Source organism: Littorina saxatilis, linkage group LG14 (genome assembly GCF_037325665.1).
Source record: "Littorina saxatilis isolate snail1 linkage group LG14, US_GU_Lsax_2.0, whole genome shotgun sequence".
In the NCBI taxonomy this organism is placed as follows: Eukaryota; Metazoa; Mollusca; class Gastropoda; order Littorinimorpha; family Littorinidae; genus Littorina; species Littorina saxatilis.
This window is the reverse complement of record NC_090258.1, coordinates 35487610-35503059: the sequence shown is the minus strand read 5'-3', so window position 1 is coordinate 35503059 and position 15450 is coordinate 35487610. Positions and strand designations below refer to the sequence as shown.

General features: G+C 41.3%; 1 protein-coding gene across 1 annotated transcript in view; it reads left to right on the top strand.

Annotated features, from left to right (window-relative positions):
- Positions 1-15450, top strand: part of LOC138947652 (uncharacterized) — a 185347-nt gene that overhangs the window by 49486 nt on the left and 120411 nt on the right. Inside the window, exons 15-21 of the mRNA XM_070319175.1 lie at positions 334-584; positions 9227-9482; positions 10019-10261; positions 10405-10539; positions 12098-12295; positions 12655-12903; positions 14631-14838. Of these exons, the coding sequence (XP_070175276.1) occupies positions 334-584; positions 9227-9482; positions 10019-10261; positions 10405-10539; positions 12098-12295; positions 12655-12903; positions 14631-14838 (1540 nt within the window). The remainder of the gene's footprint in view (positions 1-333; positions 585-9226; positions 9483-10018; positions 10262-10404; positions 10540-12097; positions 12296-12654; positions 12904-14630; positions 14839-15450) is intronic.

Sequence of the window (15450 nt, the reverse complement as noted above, 5' to 3'; positions counted from 1 at the left end):
ACACAGCCAGGTCCAATAAAGAGTGTTGCATATCACTGTGACCTTCCAACTTCTGAAAGATAATCAGTGATAACATTAATAAACATAAATGTCATGCGCAAGGAGCTCAAGAATCAAAGGTCAGTTTCTTCTAAAATCCTAAAGTGGTCTTTTTGTGGAACGTTTACAGTACATGTACAAGTTTGTGAAACGCTTAACCCCCCCCCCCCCCCTCCCACCCCTCCCCCCTTCCCACCCACCCCCCCACCCCTCTCCCACCACCCTCCCCCCTCTCTCAGTGACCTTAAGCTATTAGCTTTTAAGCTGCACATGTATAGAGAGTATATGTTCTAGGTCGCTACGGGATGTGGATCTACCCTGTGGGGGACAGCTACAGTGCTGACCAGCAGTGCCAGGACTGGTATACACGCAACTTGCCACTCAAGAACGCGCGCCTCTCCGCCTTTCAACGTCTGCCCCAGTGTCCGTGCAGCTGGTGGTTTATCTGGGGCAACTGGCGCTTCTCTCAGTGGAGGGACGGCTATAACGTGCTCTGTTTCAGGATGACTGTGGGCAGGGGCAGACAGTTTGCTCCTCACGGAAAGGTTAGTATTGCATGTCGTCTAAAAGTGGTACTCTCTGGTTGACCATAAATTCCTCAGTGGTTGTGTACAGATCGATTGACGGTTACTCTTCAGGAGAACCTCTTGCAAAGTGAATATGATTACGTATAAGACAGGTTGATAGCAATTGATGATTTGTTTTGGTGGTTTGAACAGCTGAGATTAACTTTGCCACATATTGTTTGGCTCACCTGAGTAATCAGTGAGTCATAGTATTCAGCAGCATTTGTCTGTCTGTCGTTGAGCTTTTGTTTTGGAGACATTTTTGAAGCTAGAGCTTTAAAATGTCACATGTTTCTATTGTTTGATGACCTTCAGACATGATGTGAAGCCTGTCTTACACTCTGCCGAATATCCTTACGAATATGAAAATGTTGTATTCGGCCAAAAAAGAGACGAATGGACAGGAAAAAACAGAAGAAAAATCGAAGGCTTACGATTCCTTGCGAATGTCATACGAATGGTTGTGACTGCTTGCGAATGTCTACCGATCATTGCGATTGTATACGAATCCATATACGGATCTATTACGAACGTTGCGAGTGGCCTTGCGAGTATTGCGAGTGCTTGCAAACATTTTACGAATAAAGCGATTATGCAATTCGCATTGTTCGTAATACTGCTCTTACACTGTGCCGAATTTCCCTTGCGAATAGAATTCACCAATAATTCGTAATGATCGGGACATGGTCGCAAGACATTCGTAAATGTTCTTAACCATTCGCCACCATTCGTCTCTTGTTGCGAATATTAGCAACATGCTCCTCATATTCGCAAGGAATGCATATTCTTCAGTATTCGCAAGCCATTCGTAATCATCGTAAAGGTATTCGTAGCGCTCGCAAGGCGTTCGCAATGATCGGTACACATTCGCAAGCACTCGCAACTATTCGTAAGACATTCGCAAGAAATGTGTATATGAACATGTTGTATTTGGCCAAAAAAAGAGACTAATGGACAGGAAAAATATTGACCATTCGAAGCCTTACGAATCCTTGCGAATGTCTTACGAATGGTTGCGAGTGCTTGCGAATGTCTACTGATCATTGCGAATGCATACGAATCTATATTCGCAAGGATATTCGGCACAGTGTAAGACAGGCATAACGAATGTTTGCGAATGCCTTGCGAGCCTGACGAATACATTGCGATGATTACGAATGTTCGCAAGGATATTCGGCACAGTGTGAGACAGGCATAACGAATGGTTGCGAATGCCTTGCGAGCGTTACGAATACATTGCGATGATTACGAATGTCTTGCGAAATCTTACAAGTACGTTGCAAAAAAGTTAAGAATATGACTTCTTTGCGAATATTAGGAACATGTTGCTATGTTCAAAACAAGAGACGAATGGTGGCGACTGGTTAAGAACATTTACGAATGTCTTGCGACCATGTCCCGATCATTGTGAATTATTGGAAAATGCTATTCGCAAGGGCAATTCGGCACAGTGTAAGAGTAGCTTAAGATTGGTTTACCCCTGTCAACTTTCAAGGTCAAGTGCACGGGTTTGTGTTCAATTAAAAAAATGAGAAATTGGGGTTTTCTCAAATGTTTAAGTAGTATAGCCTTGATATATCAAACACTTCCATGGTTTAATGGCCTCTGACATGATGCGAGTTCAACCTGGTGGAATTTTAAGGTCACAACAGGGTCATATATGTTTGGATAAAAACAGTTTTTTTAATTATTTTCTTGAACCTTTTTGGATGTAGAGAATTGAAACTTCACATTCTTGCAAAGTTTGATGGAATTCAGACATGACACAAGTCTCATGACATGACACATGATTCTCGTCAAATTTCTAGGTCATGGTAGGGTCAAATTTTGGGGAAAAAGTAGGGAAATCATATTTTGTTTAAAGGCAGAGTAAGCCTCCCGTAAACCATCACAGATACGGTCAGGATTTTACACACAGTACAAACACCCTTTCATTTAAACACTCACCAATTGAGAACATCCTAGGTGCCCTCCGTAAAGAGCGAACAATTTTCAAAGAATTTATTTTTGCGTGGTTTATCTTACCCCTGAGCCATCGTGAACCCGTGTGATCCAGTTTTCCCTTTTCACAATGCCGTCGTCATAGTTAGTCATTTGAATGCGACTCGACGTGAGCTTATCTACAATAGCACGTTTTTTTATGCACGAAACAACGGCTGTGGTTCACAAGAACTCTAGCGATGGATTTTGACTGTTGAGAGCAACGGCGATTTGCACTGATAAACCGCCGTCGTCTGCTACGACCCTTGCGTGACCCTGCTTCCGGGGTTTTCTTTTTTTAAACTTTCACAACTTCGAATTGTTCTGATCTTGTCTTGATGAAAAACGAATTCTTTTATGATTAAAGAATGTTTGTGTAACAAGCTGTCAATTTATTATTTAGATTTTAAAAGTTAGGTCTAGCGCAAAAACGAGGCGCCGTTGTTGTTAACGGAACAAGTCTACGAAAATAAATTCTTGGAAAATGTCTCACGCTCGACAGAAAGCAGCCAGGATGTTCCCGTTCGGTGAGCGTTCAAATGGAAGTATGCTTGTACTGTATTTAGACGCTCGGGGAGCTCTGTGATGGTTTACGGGAGGCTTACTGTGCCTTTAATGTTTATAGAACTGGAGCTTTTGAATTTTGAATGCACTTCTGGGATTAAATGGAATATGAAGTAAGTCTGGTTGACCCTAGTCAAATTTCAAGGTTGCAGTTGGGTCAAGTATAGGTCTAAAACAGAAAGTATTATTGTGTTTAATGTTTTGAGGCTGGAGCTTTAAAACACACCTCCGAGGTTTAGTGATCTCCAGGTATGACATAGAAGTCTGGTTGACCCTGGTAAAATATCAAGATGGAGTTTGGGTAAAATGACAGATAATTATTGTTTTCTTTAATGTTTTGAAGTTTTACTATGATGTCGGTTTTGTTTCTGTGTGTGTGTGTATGTATCAGTTACAGCCGATAATTTGTTTCTGATTCATATTAAGTCAAACAAAGGTGAGTGGTATGAGCATTTTCTCTTCTTGTTTTTTAAAATATAGAGAGGCAGGCACACTTAAAGAAATCAAGCAATAACCAGAACAAGGCAAACCAAGAAACATAAGACATAAGACATCAGATTTTATTACAACCACGTGCAGTACACAGGGATGTTGCTTGGCTTGAGTACATTCAATACATAGTACATTCCAACTCAAAAACAAGAGGCGAAGCCTTCAAGGCTCACGTAAGAAATCGACAAACAGTGACACAAACTCCGTCACACATACACACACACAGTAAGCATAAGTGATACGGTGCAAGAGTGCGAGACACTAGATCTAGATCTGTCTGTCTGTAGCCTACTTACTGGGACACGACTGCCAGATGGCCAGATCAACACTGCGCTTTCGACAGCGCTTCCTCGCGCAGACACTGGAAACACGCTGTGCAGATTAACCTGTAGGAAATCTCCTTTGGTAGGCTATCTTCTTTATCTATTTTTCTGGAGCTACGAAACCGAACAATGTGAAATCATGAGTCGTCTTCTCCGAATCGGCGAACTGCAGCTCGATGATAACTGTATCTATACCACAATCCTTCACGCGATCTGACCCAACCTTGACCCCTGACCTGGTCTACATACCAAACACGACACAAACCAGTCAGCTGTTTTTACCCCCCCAAAACCCCCCACCACCCGTTTTCTTTGGATACACACTTTAACTACGTACATACGTGCCGACGAAATGTTGATCATTGCTTCAATACTTTGAAGCTGTACGAAAAAAAATGTTGATCATTGCTTCAATACTTTGAAGCTGTTGCTTGATAATAACCAGGTAAAATTAGTATTTCGGTGTTCAGTCAAATGTTAAAGTTTCTATCACAGACATACATACATACATACATCCATACATACATACATACATACATACGCACGCACGCACGCACAGACAGACAAAAGTTAGCATCGCATAGGCTACACTTACGTGAGCCAACCAGAGTGCTTGCCCAACTGCGTACACACACTCACTTACACACACACGCACACACTGACACACACACACATTCGCACATACACACACACACACACACACACACACACACACACACACACACACACACACACACACACACACACACACACACTATGTATAGGTTACAACACGAGTGGTTTTTTATATGGCTTGTATTTCAGTCAAGACCCAGCGGATGAATATCATCGGGAGACACGAGCCTTTGGCAGTCTTATTGACAGAGAAGCAAATTTTAGGGAACACATATGTAGATTTAACCATTTGCTCCCTATTTGAAATGTATCTACATGTTTTGCGAGTGTGTTTGCATGAACCTAAACTGGTATGGGTGCGAGGAAAACAGGACCCAAGTCTGTCACCGCCGCTTGATTGCATTTTGAAAGAATATGACTGGATTACGGAAAAATACACACATGTTAAGTTCTTAGATACCTTCATCGCCAATGTGGACTTACTGCAGAGCCAGGCAAAAGAGTAGACTTGCTCGCAAAACACGTGAAACAGCTGATGATAGCGAAGCCCAACCGTGCCAGGTAAGGACGGTCTGACAGATTCTCAAAAGTCGTCTGCTAACGAAGCAAGGGGAGGGTACTCGTGTTTTTGTTTTGGTTCGCTAGCATCTGGTTATCTTGTAAGTTGAATGTTCGTTTTTTCCCACCTGCATTGCTTTCATAATGAAAGAAACGTTTGCTTATTGCATCTCATACATCAGATCAGTTCTGAGATTCATTTTTGCGTGCAACTGATATGGTTTTCTGAGCCGTGCAATACGATTTTGGAACTTCATACAAATGTGTCACATTGTTCGGCGCGAGGTCAAAGGTCGGGAGCAAAGTAGTTCTTCGCCCAAATCGGAATCTGCACTATCATATATTTTTTTGAGTCCATGATGTATTTATTGAGCTATAAAAATACAACATATATACCCATACTGAAGTAACAGAGACAAAGAAGGGAGGATATATATACATACGTAAAACAATTACAAAAGATAAGCAAGGCAGAGAAACTATTCACATGACTATATACACGTTGTAGGCTATACATACATTCTTGCGTTATGAAACACTGATGCTTTATGGACAGATATGATCAATATGAAAATAATCAGAACGAAGTCTTCCATCACTGTGACTTTTCGTAATTTGACATTAAATGTAATGAGAGGTGTTTTTTGAAAGTATTGAGACTTGTTGGGACTCGAACTGATTCCGGGAGAGAATTCCACAAAACGCTGCCAGAATAAGCTAAACTTGATTTAAAGAGATCTATCCGCGGAATGGGGACGTTGAATTTTCGGCTTGGTTTGGCTTTAAATTTTGTAATGAAAGCACTCGGAGCATGGCCGGAAAGGATTTTGTGAAGGAGCACGCCTTTAGAGAGAGAGAGAGAGAGAGAGAGAGAGAGAGAGAGAGAGAGAGAGAGAGAGAGAGAGAGAGAGAGAGAGAGAGAGAGAGAGAGATGGCAACATTTTAACACTGGATCCAAAAACAGTTCAAATTGGAAGAAATTGGTGCAAGGCAACTGTCTAACGAAACGGTGCAATTGCCGAAAAGCAAACATAGACTGCTGTACAAAATGTCACCCAGAAAGCACATTTTGCAAGAACTGTTGATGGATTTCCAGTGAAATGAAAAAAAAGCAAAAAAGGCATGTTTGTGTGTGTGCGTGAGTGCATGCATGTGTGGGAGTGTGTGTGAAGGCATGTAGCATAGATAGGCCTACCTTTCATGCTTCATCTTTTATAAGCTTTTAACTTTGTGATATGATTTAATGATATTGATAATAAAACCTTATTGTGCGCAATTACTCTGTGTTGTTCGATTATATCAATTCAATAATATTTATTTTTATTTTTGCATTTCAATACCTGAAATGAGTAAGCCTTAAAATCATGAGTGACTCAAGATGAAATGGTTTTAACAACAATTATAAACCTTTGAACACATTATTTCCCCCAATTCCTATTTCCCCTAGTGAAAACTGGAATTCCCATCTCCACTGAAACTGGATTCCCGTTTGCACTAGGGCAAACTGGAATTCCAATCTTCACCAACAAATATCCAGTGGAGATGAGAATTCTAGTTTGCCCTAGTGCAAACTGGAATTCCAATCTCCACTAGTGCGATTCGGAATCTCACTGGATTCTCATTTCCACTGTGACATATATATATACTACATTTCTGGATCTGCAGGCTGGTACAGAGTTACCTCCTTTTAGGCTTTTTCAAATTTCCCTTGTTTTAACCTAATTTCTTGGTTAAAACTTGTCTAAATTTCTAAATTCTTTCTCAATAAATATCAATTCCACACTTTGGCCTTAAATCAAAGTGTTTCCCTTCACAGATATCCCCTTGGGGTTGTCAGATGAGGGTAGTCTCCCATGCCAACAGAAGCTACCATTCAGAGAGTGGTTTGCTTCTTAGTTGGATACCATGGGTTGACAACTCTTGCTATCAGTACCATCTGACCACTGATGAGACACAATAATGTCGAAATACGTCCAGGTACAAGAACAATGGACCTCCTCAGGACTAGATTTCCTTGTGATTTCATTGGTAAATCTCGGTACCCGTTGAGGAGGGTCTGATGCTCCCAATAGGCTGTCTGTGAAGGGATACTTATTCTCTCGGAAGAAAGTCTCTGCTGACTTTCAATTGTTTCTTTCACCATTTCTGATGTTTTATATATATTATTTATATATATTATTTTTTTTATTTTTTTTATTTTTTTTTTATTTACCACGTTCACATCGTGTCCACCTCACATACTCTTTTTACCCGGTGGATTGCATACGTGGGCCACTGTTATGAAACATAAAACTTCAAATAAAATCTAGATATTTCCACAATAAGAATTGGTATCAAATCCTAATGACACTGAAAAACCAACAAAGTAGCCACCAGAATATATCACATCTCAGCAGAATTGCAGATAAAGCATATCATGTCATAGTTATCACATACAAACACACGAAAAAACAAAGAAAAAACAAAAAAGCACACAAGAAAATCAAATCAAAACGTGTGGGCTATCAACAAGCAAATAGTATGTCAATACAAAGCTCAATACTGTTTTCACTACAGCAGTCCCTGCAATGAACGGCCCCCGGCGTGAGCGGACACCTGACATGTACGGACACATTTGCTCGGCACGGAGTGTTTTCCTTCTATATTTGCCCCCCCCCCCTTAAACGGACACCTGCAAAACGTGGACGCGGACGTACACTCATTTTCGGTCCCAACAGCAGGTCATACCTCCAATGTACGGACAGACCATCGTCAAATTTTCACCACAACAAAATCGATAACAGAGCAGTCCGGCTCTTGGTACAAAGATCACAGCCGCAATGGCATGATGACAGTCACTGATAACTTGAGTGCACGTGTACCCATCAGGAGGGGGGGGGGGGTTAGTTTTGGTCAGGAGTGGAGTACATGCGAAGATGACAACATGAAACTGCACTGTGCTCTTTATTCTTGTCTGTTGGACGTAAACAACAGAAACCACAGTCGATGAAGGTCCTGAGCGAAAGAGAGTGAAAAACCGACCACAGTTCTCAGCATCGTGTGTCTGTGTGTAACCTCTTTCATTGACAAGATACTCTTGTTTCCCCTCAGCCTTGACCAGTAAGTCCGTTGCCTAATCTGTGAACCCTTCAGTTGTCTTGCTTTGTCAAAAGTTACGACACAGTCAACTGGTTTTGCTCTGAGTGAACAGTGCAGCTGGCCTCTCTGGCCACAGCCCCAAACAGTACATGGCTGGAGGGAGTGAGAGAGAGGGAGGGGGGTGTGGAGGGGTAGCTGGCTAAACTCAGTGGGGTGTCCAGTGTCACTACATGTCAGCAGGAAGAGCATTGGAGAGAAATAGAGAGGTGTAATCTTCCACACAATTTCCAAGCATCAGTTGTCACGGCTTGGGGTAGGCATTAGTGAGGGAGAGTGGGAGCTGTGTTATGTTCAGTGTATTTCCGACTGAAGGGTGAAAAGTCACTGCCATGCCACATGATCGGCATGCAGTCAATAGGGCCTAAAGCCAGACAAGAAGAAAATAAATTACATGATTATGACATGCAGCTCTATCTGCTGCTATTCATTCAAACTGGTTTTCAAGCTTATTCTTGCAAAGCATCTGCACACGCTCCTCTGTGCTGTGTTTGTGTGGCTGCTTTCGTATGTCAGTGCATGGTGAGTGTGTTCACTGCCTTGAGGATTTATTTTATCTCTTCTTTTCAACACTTTTCATACAAATCATTTTTACAGAACGTTTAAAGAAGTATTAGGAGTTTATTGTTATTGTTTAGTAGCCACAAGAAGTGATTAGCATAGACTCAATCCTGTGTTTGTGTGTCTCTGTGTGAGTGTATGGGGGAGGGGGTGGTGTGGTCACCCCCTCCCGTGACCGGACACCTGCAATGTACGGACAGTTTTGCTATGGCCCAAGGGTGTCCGTTCATGAGAGGGACTGCTGTACCTTGTGGATATTCCTCAGATAAGTCCAAGCTCCTTTTTGACTAAACTCATGGGGGTCAATCTCACAAGAGCAATAGAAAACGGTGTTGAAATGTCGATCTCGAGAGTGAAATCTTTACATGAAGCCTTTCTTTGTCCACGCACCAGGAATGCTGCTACCGGTGGAGCTGGTGGTGGTGGTGGTGGTCATCCAGTTTTGGTCAGTTCATAACCAATGGTCCTCAAGCTGGTTCAGCCACCGCCTTTAACCCAGCCTTCTGGTCGCTGAGGCGTGACTACCAGCAAGAAGATCGCCTGGCCCACGACGTGTGTTGCTATAACACCACCAGCGACCGCTACTGCAACATGTACTATGAGCTGCGGCCTGTTGGTGAATGCAGCACAAGAATCCCTTTCAGTTTCTGTGAGTATCCATCATCAGCTCATTCCTTTGAACAACATTTTAGGAAAATCAGTTGTACTCTACGTTTTTACTGTGTTGGCTTTCTATTGCCAATTCTTTTCTCTCTTTTACAATTGTTCATGGTAGAAACATTGGTAAGAGTCAATATCTATATTACTTCAGTAAAGTTAATGTGTGGATGTAGGTGACGTATTGCTCCATTGTAAACGGAAGTTAAACAATGCACAGCGAGTGTTGTATGAATCGTTTGTTTACCTGTGAATCTGCCTTACTCTTCCACTATCATCACTATATTTGTCTATCAAAACAACCATACTGATTTAGATTTGTTTGAGTTTGGAATTTGACAAAAAATCTGATTGTAAGTGTGGATTTTTAGGTATTGCACTTTTAATCGGCTTTTTTAACTGACACTTATTCTGTCTTTTGATATATAAGAAAAGTGGTTACTGCTTGAAAGGCAATGTCCCTCTTTGCACACCAGGGATTATGATCAGTTAGTTTACAGTTTCTTTGTTCTGTTTTATGTTCCTCAGCATGGACGTGGGGTGACCCTCACATCAAAACACTGGACGGAGGAGAGTACACATTCAACGGATGGGGAGAATACACTATGATCACCTTGACCTCTGATGACCTGAACTTCACCCTTCAGGGTCGAACTGGATTGGCAGAGACTGAGAATGGCTCTCTCACAAACGCAACTGTGTTCACAGCTTTCGGGGCGGAAGAGAATGGGATCCGAGTGTTTGTTGGCCTTGACCCAAATACAAATGACTGTAAGTTTATTGATGCTCCTCCTACCAAATAAAAATAATTTCTATAGCTAATATGCCATCAAGACAAATGAATATTATTTATTATACTGCCCTAATTATGAAGATATATCCTACAGAATGACTCTTTTTTATTTCCCAAACAGCTCTGATCGCTTATGGCAACAACACTGACTACAGCACGGCTTTCCGCGACGCAGGCAATGACTCGGTGCTAGCAGAGTCTGAGAGCTACATGTTGAAGAGGTCCAATGACAGCTTTGTCGTCACCTTTACTTCAGGTGAGAATGATGCCAGTCAACCTGTTGGTGAAGTGGTGTCAGTCTTGAACAGAGCACTGACTGATTGAACAGAGCACTGACTGATTGAACAGAGCACTGACTGATTGAACAGAGCACTGACTGATTGAACTGAGCACTGACTGATTGAACAGAGCACTGAGTGATTGAACAGACCACTGACTGATTGAACAGGTCAGCATGACTTCGCAATACAGGTGAAACCAATTTACAGACAGTAAAGGTGGTGGATTGTTTCATATCCCAAACAACAAAACTTACCAGACCGTATGATGACATACACATGATAGAACCAACAGCCCTCGTGCGCCCATGCACAGAGTAAATGCACAAAGCAGCTAACTCGGGGGGGATTGTTATCACGTCAGGTCCACCTCCTTAAAACATTAAGCTTTTTACATTTTATGTTTTAACATAGAAGGGGAATCGAGACGAGGGTCGTGGTATGTGTGTGTGTGTGTCTGTCTGTGTGTGTGTGTGTAGAGCGATTCAGACTATACTACTGGACCGATCTTTATGCAATTTGACATGAGAGTTCCTGGGAATGATATTCCCGGACTTTTTTTGTCGTTTTTTTGATAAATGTCTTTGATGACGTCATATCCGGCTTTTTGTAAAACGGTTGAGGCGGCACTGTCACACCCTCATTTTTCAATCAAATTGATTGAAATTTTGGCAAAGCAATCTTCGACAAAGGCCGGATTTTGGTATTGCATTTCAGCTTGGTGGCTTAAAAAATAATTAATGAATTTGGTCATTAAAAATCGGAAACTTGTCATTAAAAAATTGGGTTTTTTAAACGATCCAAATACAATTTCATCTTATTCTTTGTCATTTTCTGATTCCAAAAACATATACATAAGTTATATTTGGATTACAAGCTCTGAAAATTAAAAGTATGAAAAGTATGATTAAAATTAATTGTCCGAAATCGATTTAGAAACAATTTCATCTTATTCCTTGTCGGTCCCTGATTCCAAAAACATATACATAGTCAGTACGCTAAAAAGAAGAGAGATACACAAAAGCGTGTTATCCTACTGAGCGCGACCATTACCGCACTATTCTGGCTTGTCGATTTCACTGCCTTTTCCACGAGCGGTGGACTGACGAAACTACGAGTATGCGGTCTTGGTGAAAAAATGCAGTGCGTTCAGTTTCATTCTGTGAGTTCGACAGCTTGACTAAATGTTGTTATTTCGCCTTACGCGACTTGTTTCTTTTCTATTCACAAGTCATTCCCTCCATCTTGACACCAAAGAAAATGAATGTTTCATCATTAAAGTTGCTGTCTCGTTGGTGCTGTGTCATTGGATCTGTATAAACAGTGAGTCGGGTGTATGTTAGAATTCAGTGATCTGTTTTCTTCTTCTTATGACCTCCCCAAGCACGGTATGTCAGTATACGAAGCTCTTCCTTCTCTTTTGTTTGAACAAAGACCTTAAGAATTTGATGTCAAATTTTTTTGCCCCTGCCGTTATATATCATTGTGAAATCTGTTAGGTGTTTTTTTCATCACAAAAAAATCATGTATTTTCAGAAATCGAGCTGACCATTTCCATCGGTTTCAAGGCGCTCGACATATCCATAGGCATGCCACCGGGTTTTAAGAACAAGACCAGAGGACTACTTGGAAATTTTAACGACGTCAAAGGCGATGACTTTGTCCTGCCCGACGGCACAACCTTGAGTGCTGATCTCACCGACAGGCAAATCTATGAAGACTTTGGACCCAAATGTAACTAGCCTCTCTGTGCTACTGTTGTCGTTTTGTTATCAATGTTTCTGATGCTCATGCTTTCATCAGAAAGCGAAATGATAGATGTGAAAATCAACTATACGAATCTGTGGAGAAGAGAAGTGCATTTGTGTTAGAAGTGAACGCCCTTTCACCATACCCTGTGTAGAAAGTAACTGCTTTGTCATAGCTGATACCACAAGGAGACCTACCCTTTTCTGGATCATGTAAGACACAAAACATTAGTTTTGATCAGGTCAGAGAAACTGGTGAATTATTATAGCTAAAAGCAATCATAATCATGACTTTAACCTTTACAGACCCTCCCTTTACTGTTTGAGGCTGTTTCTACTGTCCAGGGGCTGTGACAGTCAGCGACACAGTGCTTCGTTATGAACCGAGAGAAGTTCCAAACGACTACGCCCACCCTGAGTTCAGGCCTGTCTTTTTGGATGAGGTTTCCACGGAAAGCAGAGAGGCTGCTGAAGATCTGTGCGGAGCAACCAACGTGGCGTGCATCTATGACTACGTGGCCACAGGGAGCACCGCCATTGCCAATGCCACCAAAGCCACCGCCAAGACTGCAGATGACAGAGAGAGTGTCACCAGTGAGCTCACACTTTTCTTGTGGTGGTTGTTGTCCCCTGAAAACATCTACACATTCAGCGTCAACAAGATCGGATTCTTTTATCCGCCTTCTTTGTTTGTTTCTTTGTTGTTGTTTTTTCATTCGTTCTGTCTTTCGTTCAGCTTTCTATATTTATGTAATTATTTGTTTGTTTATTTATCTATTTGTTTCTTTAGATATTGGTGTATATATTTACTGATTATTTATTTATCCATACTATGTATTTATTTAATTACTCCTTTATTTATTTACTGGCAGAAATCCCGTCTTTGCCTGGGATGCTCAGGATCATGATATGCAATATTGCAGGCAATGAACAATGGAAAATAATCAGAGTCTCCTACCCTCCCCCCCCCTCTCTCTCTCACACACACACTCATGCACACACATGCACTCACACACACACACACACTCACACACACTCACACACACACATACACACTCACACACACACACACACATACTCACACACACACACTCGCACACACACACTCGCACACACACACACTCTCTCACTCAAACAGGTGCTTGTTGCCTTTAGGATATAAAATTGTGTGTGTGTGTGTGTGTTGACAAATACTTCATTGCACCAGTGGGCGCTTTTTGGGGGAATAGAATGTAAACTTGGCCAAAAAATTCTTGCAACAACTTTCGCACGCTAACAAAAGCGGTAAAACGCAATCCATTTTAGTTCAGCTTTATATGCTGGAAAAGGTAATTATGTCCACCGTTCATATCATTTGTCCGATCGGTGGTAATTTGTATAGGCATCCCGTTACAGCCTGTCAAACAAGGTCACCCCTAAAATCGACCTGACAAAAACCATTGCCCCGTGTTTTAAAATCTGCAAAAAATCAGAATGTACACTTACCAAATACTTCTTTTTTGGCCTCTGAAACGGTTGACCCCTACCGCCTTTGTCAAAAGGCTACACAAAGACTAGAGAAGTAAGGTGCATCAAAAAAAAATGCTCTGAACTGGAAATTGAATGGCCTTTATAACGGTAGTCATAAGTGTTTGGTAAGTGCACATTCTGATTTTTTGCAGATTTTAAAACACGGGGCAATGGTTTTTGTCAGGTCGATTTTAGGGGTGACCTTGTTTGTAACGGGATGCCCATACAAATTACCACCGATCGGACAAATGATATGAACGGTGGACATAATTACCTTTTCCAGCATATAAAGTTGAACTAAAATGGATTGCGTTTTACCGCTTTTGTTAGCGTGCGAAAGTTGTTGCAATAATTTTTTGGCCAAGTTTACATGCCGGGGTCACCAAGGAAACGAACTGTCCAGGAAGCAAAACATTCACAAAGAAGGAAATATTATTCATCCCTCTGAGCAGTCTTCCTTGGTAATATGTGAAACTGTATTATGTAGAGTGATACATATGATACATGAATGCTGTTAGGCCAAATACAAATATATGTTGGTTTAGGTTAACCCGACTGACCCTATTTTTTCCCGCCGACCCTAAAATTTTTTTTCATTTCTGAAAAAACAAACCTGTTGGCACATTTTGTGAACCATACTAAGGGAAGTAACCCCCTTTAAAATCGAGTAAGTTTAAAAAAATAAAAATAAAATAAAAATGAAAAAGCCGACCTACCGACCCTCTCTTTTTTTGTCACGTTACCCTAAACCAACATATATTTTTGTTTGGCTTTATATGTTTGTAAAGAAAGTCACATTTTTTTTATTTAAGAAAACACGGTTCCTGTTCTCAATTTCAACGGAACGGTTACTGGAAATTCAGGGGAGAATGTAACCTTCAATCTGCAAGGGCATGACCCTGATGCTGATGACGTGTTGACGTATCACGTGGTCGATGATGGAAATGGAACTGTGTATGTGGACTCCAACACTGGTGACGTCACACTTTTTGTGGATTCCAAAAGGCCTGTCAGTCTCAGGTAAAGTGAAGTTTCAATTATAATAATTATTATTAAAACAAGAACGCTGAGGAGTGATTAACCATTCAGTCAATCAAATTCACTGAAATACGTCTAGTTCTTTCTAACTAAATTCCTTATTAAACAAGGAGAGGGAGGGAGAGACAGACAGACTTGACAGATAGAGACACAGAGACTGAGGCTGAGAGAGAGAGAGTCCGAGGGAAAGAGAGACAGACAAATGCTGCGTCGCCCAAAACAAATAACGGTTTTGGGTGTGACGAAAAAAAGAACAGGGCCGGAGTGCTATGTTAATTATAAGCAGTTCTTCCACACCCATTTAAAAAATATGACTACCAGCATATTGAGCCAGATTTTTTTGTTTGGGCAAATCGACGTTGCAGTTCCGGAGCAAATGATCAAAATGTCTTTGCGAAGTTGCGTTCAAACGTGTTTTTCCCATAATATTACGATGCACAGGTCCAAAATATGGCCAAGAACAAATCTATGGTACTTCGAAGAAAGAAGAATAACAAAATTCTTGTCCAATATGACTTGCAATTTACCGTGTGCGCTGTAAAATCTCCCTACATTCAAAGCAGAAGAAAAGCAGACATCTTCATTTACTTCCAA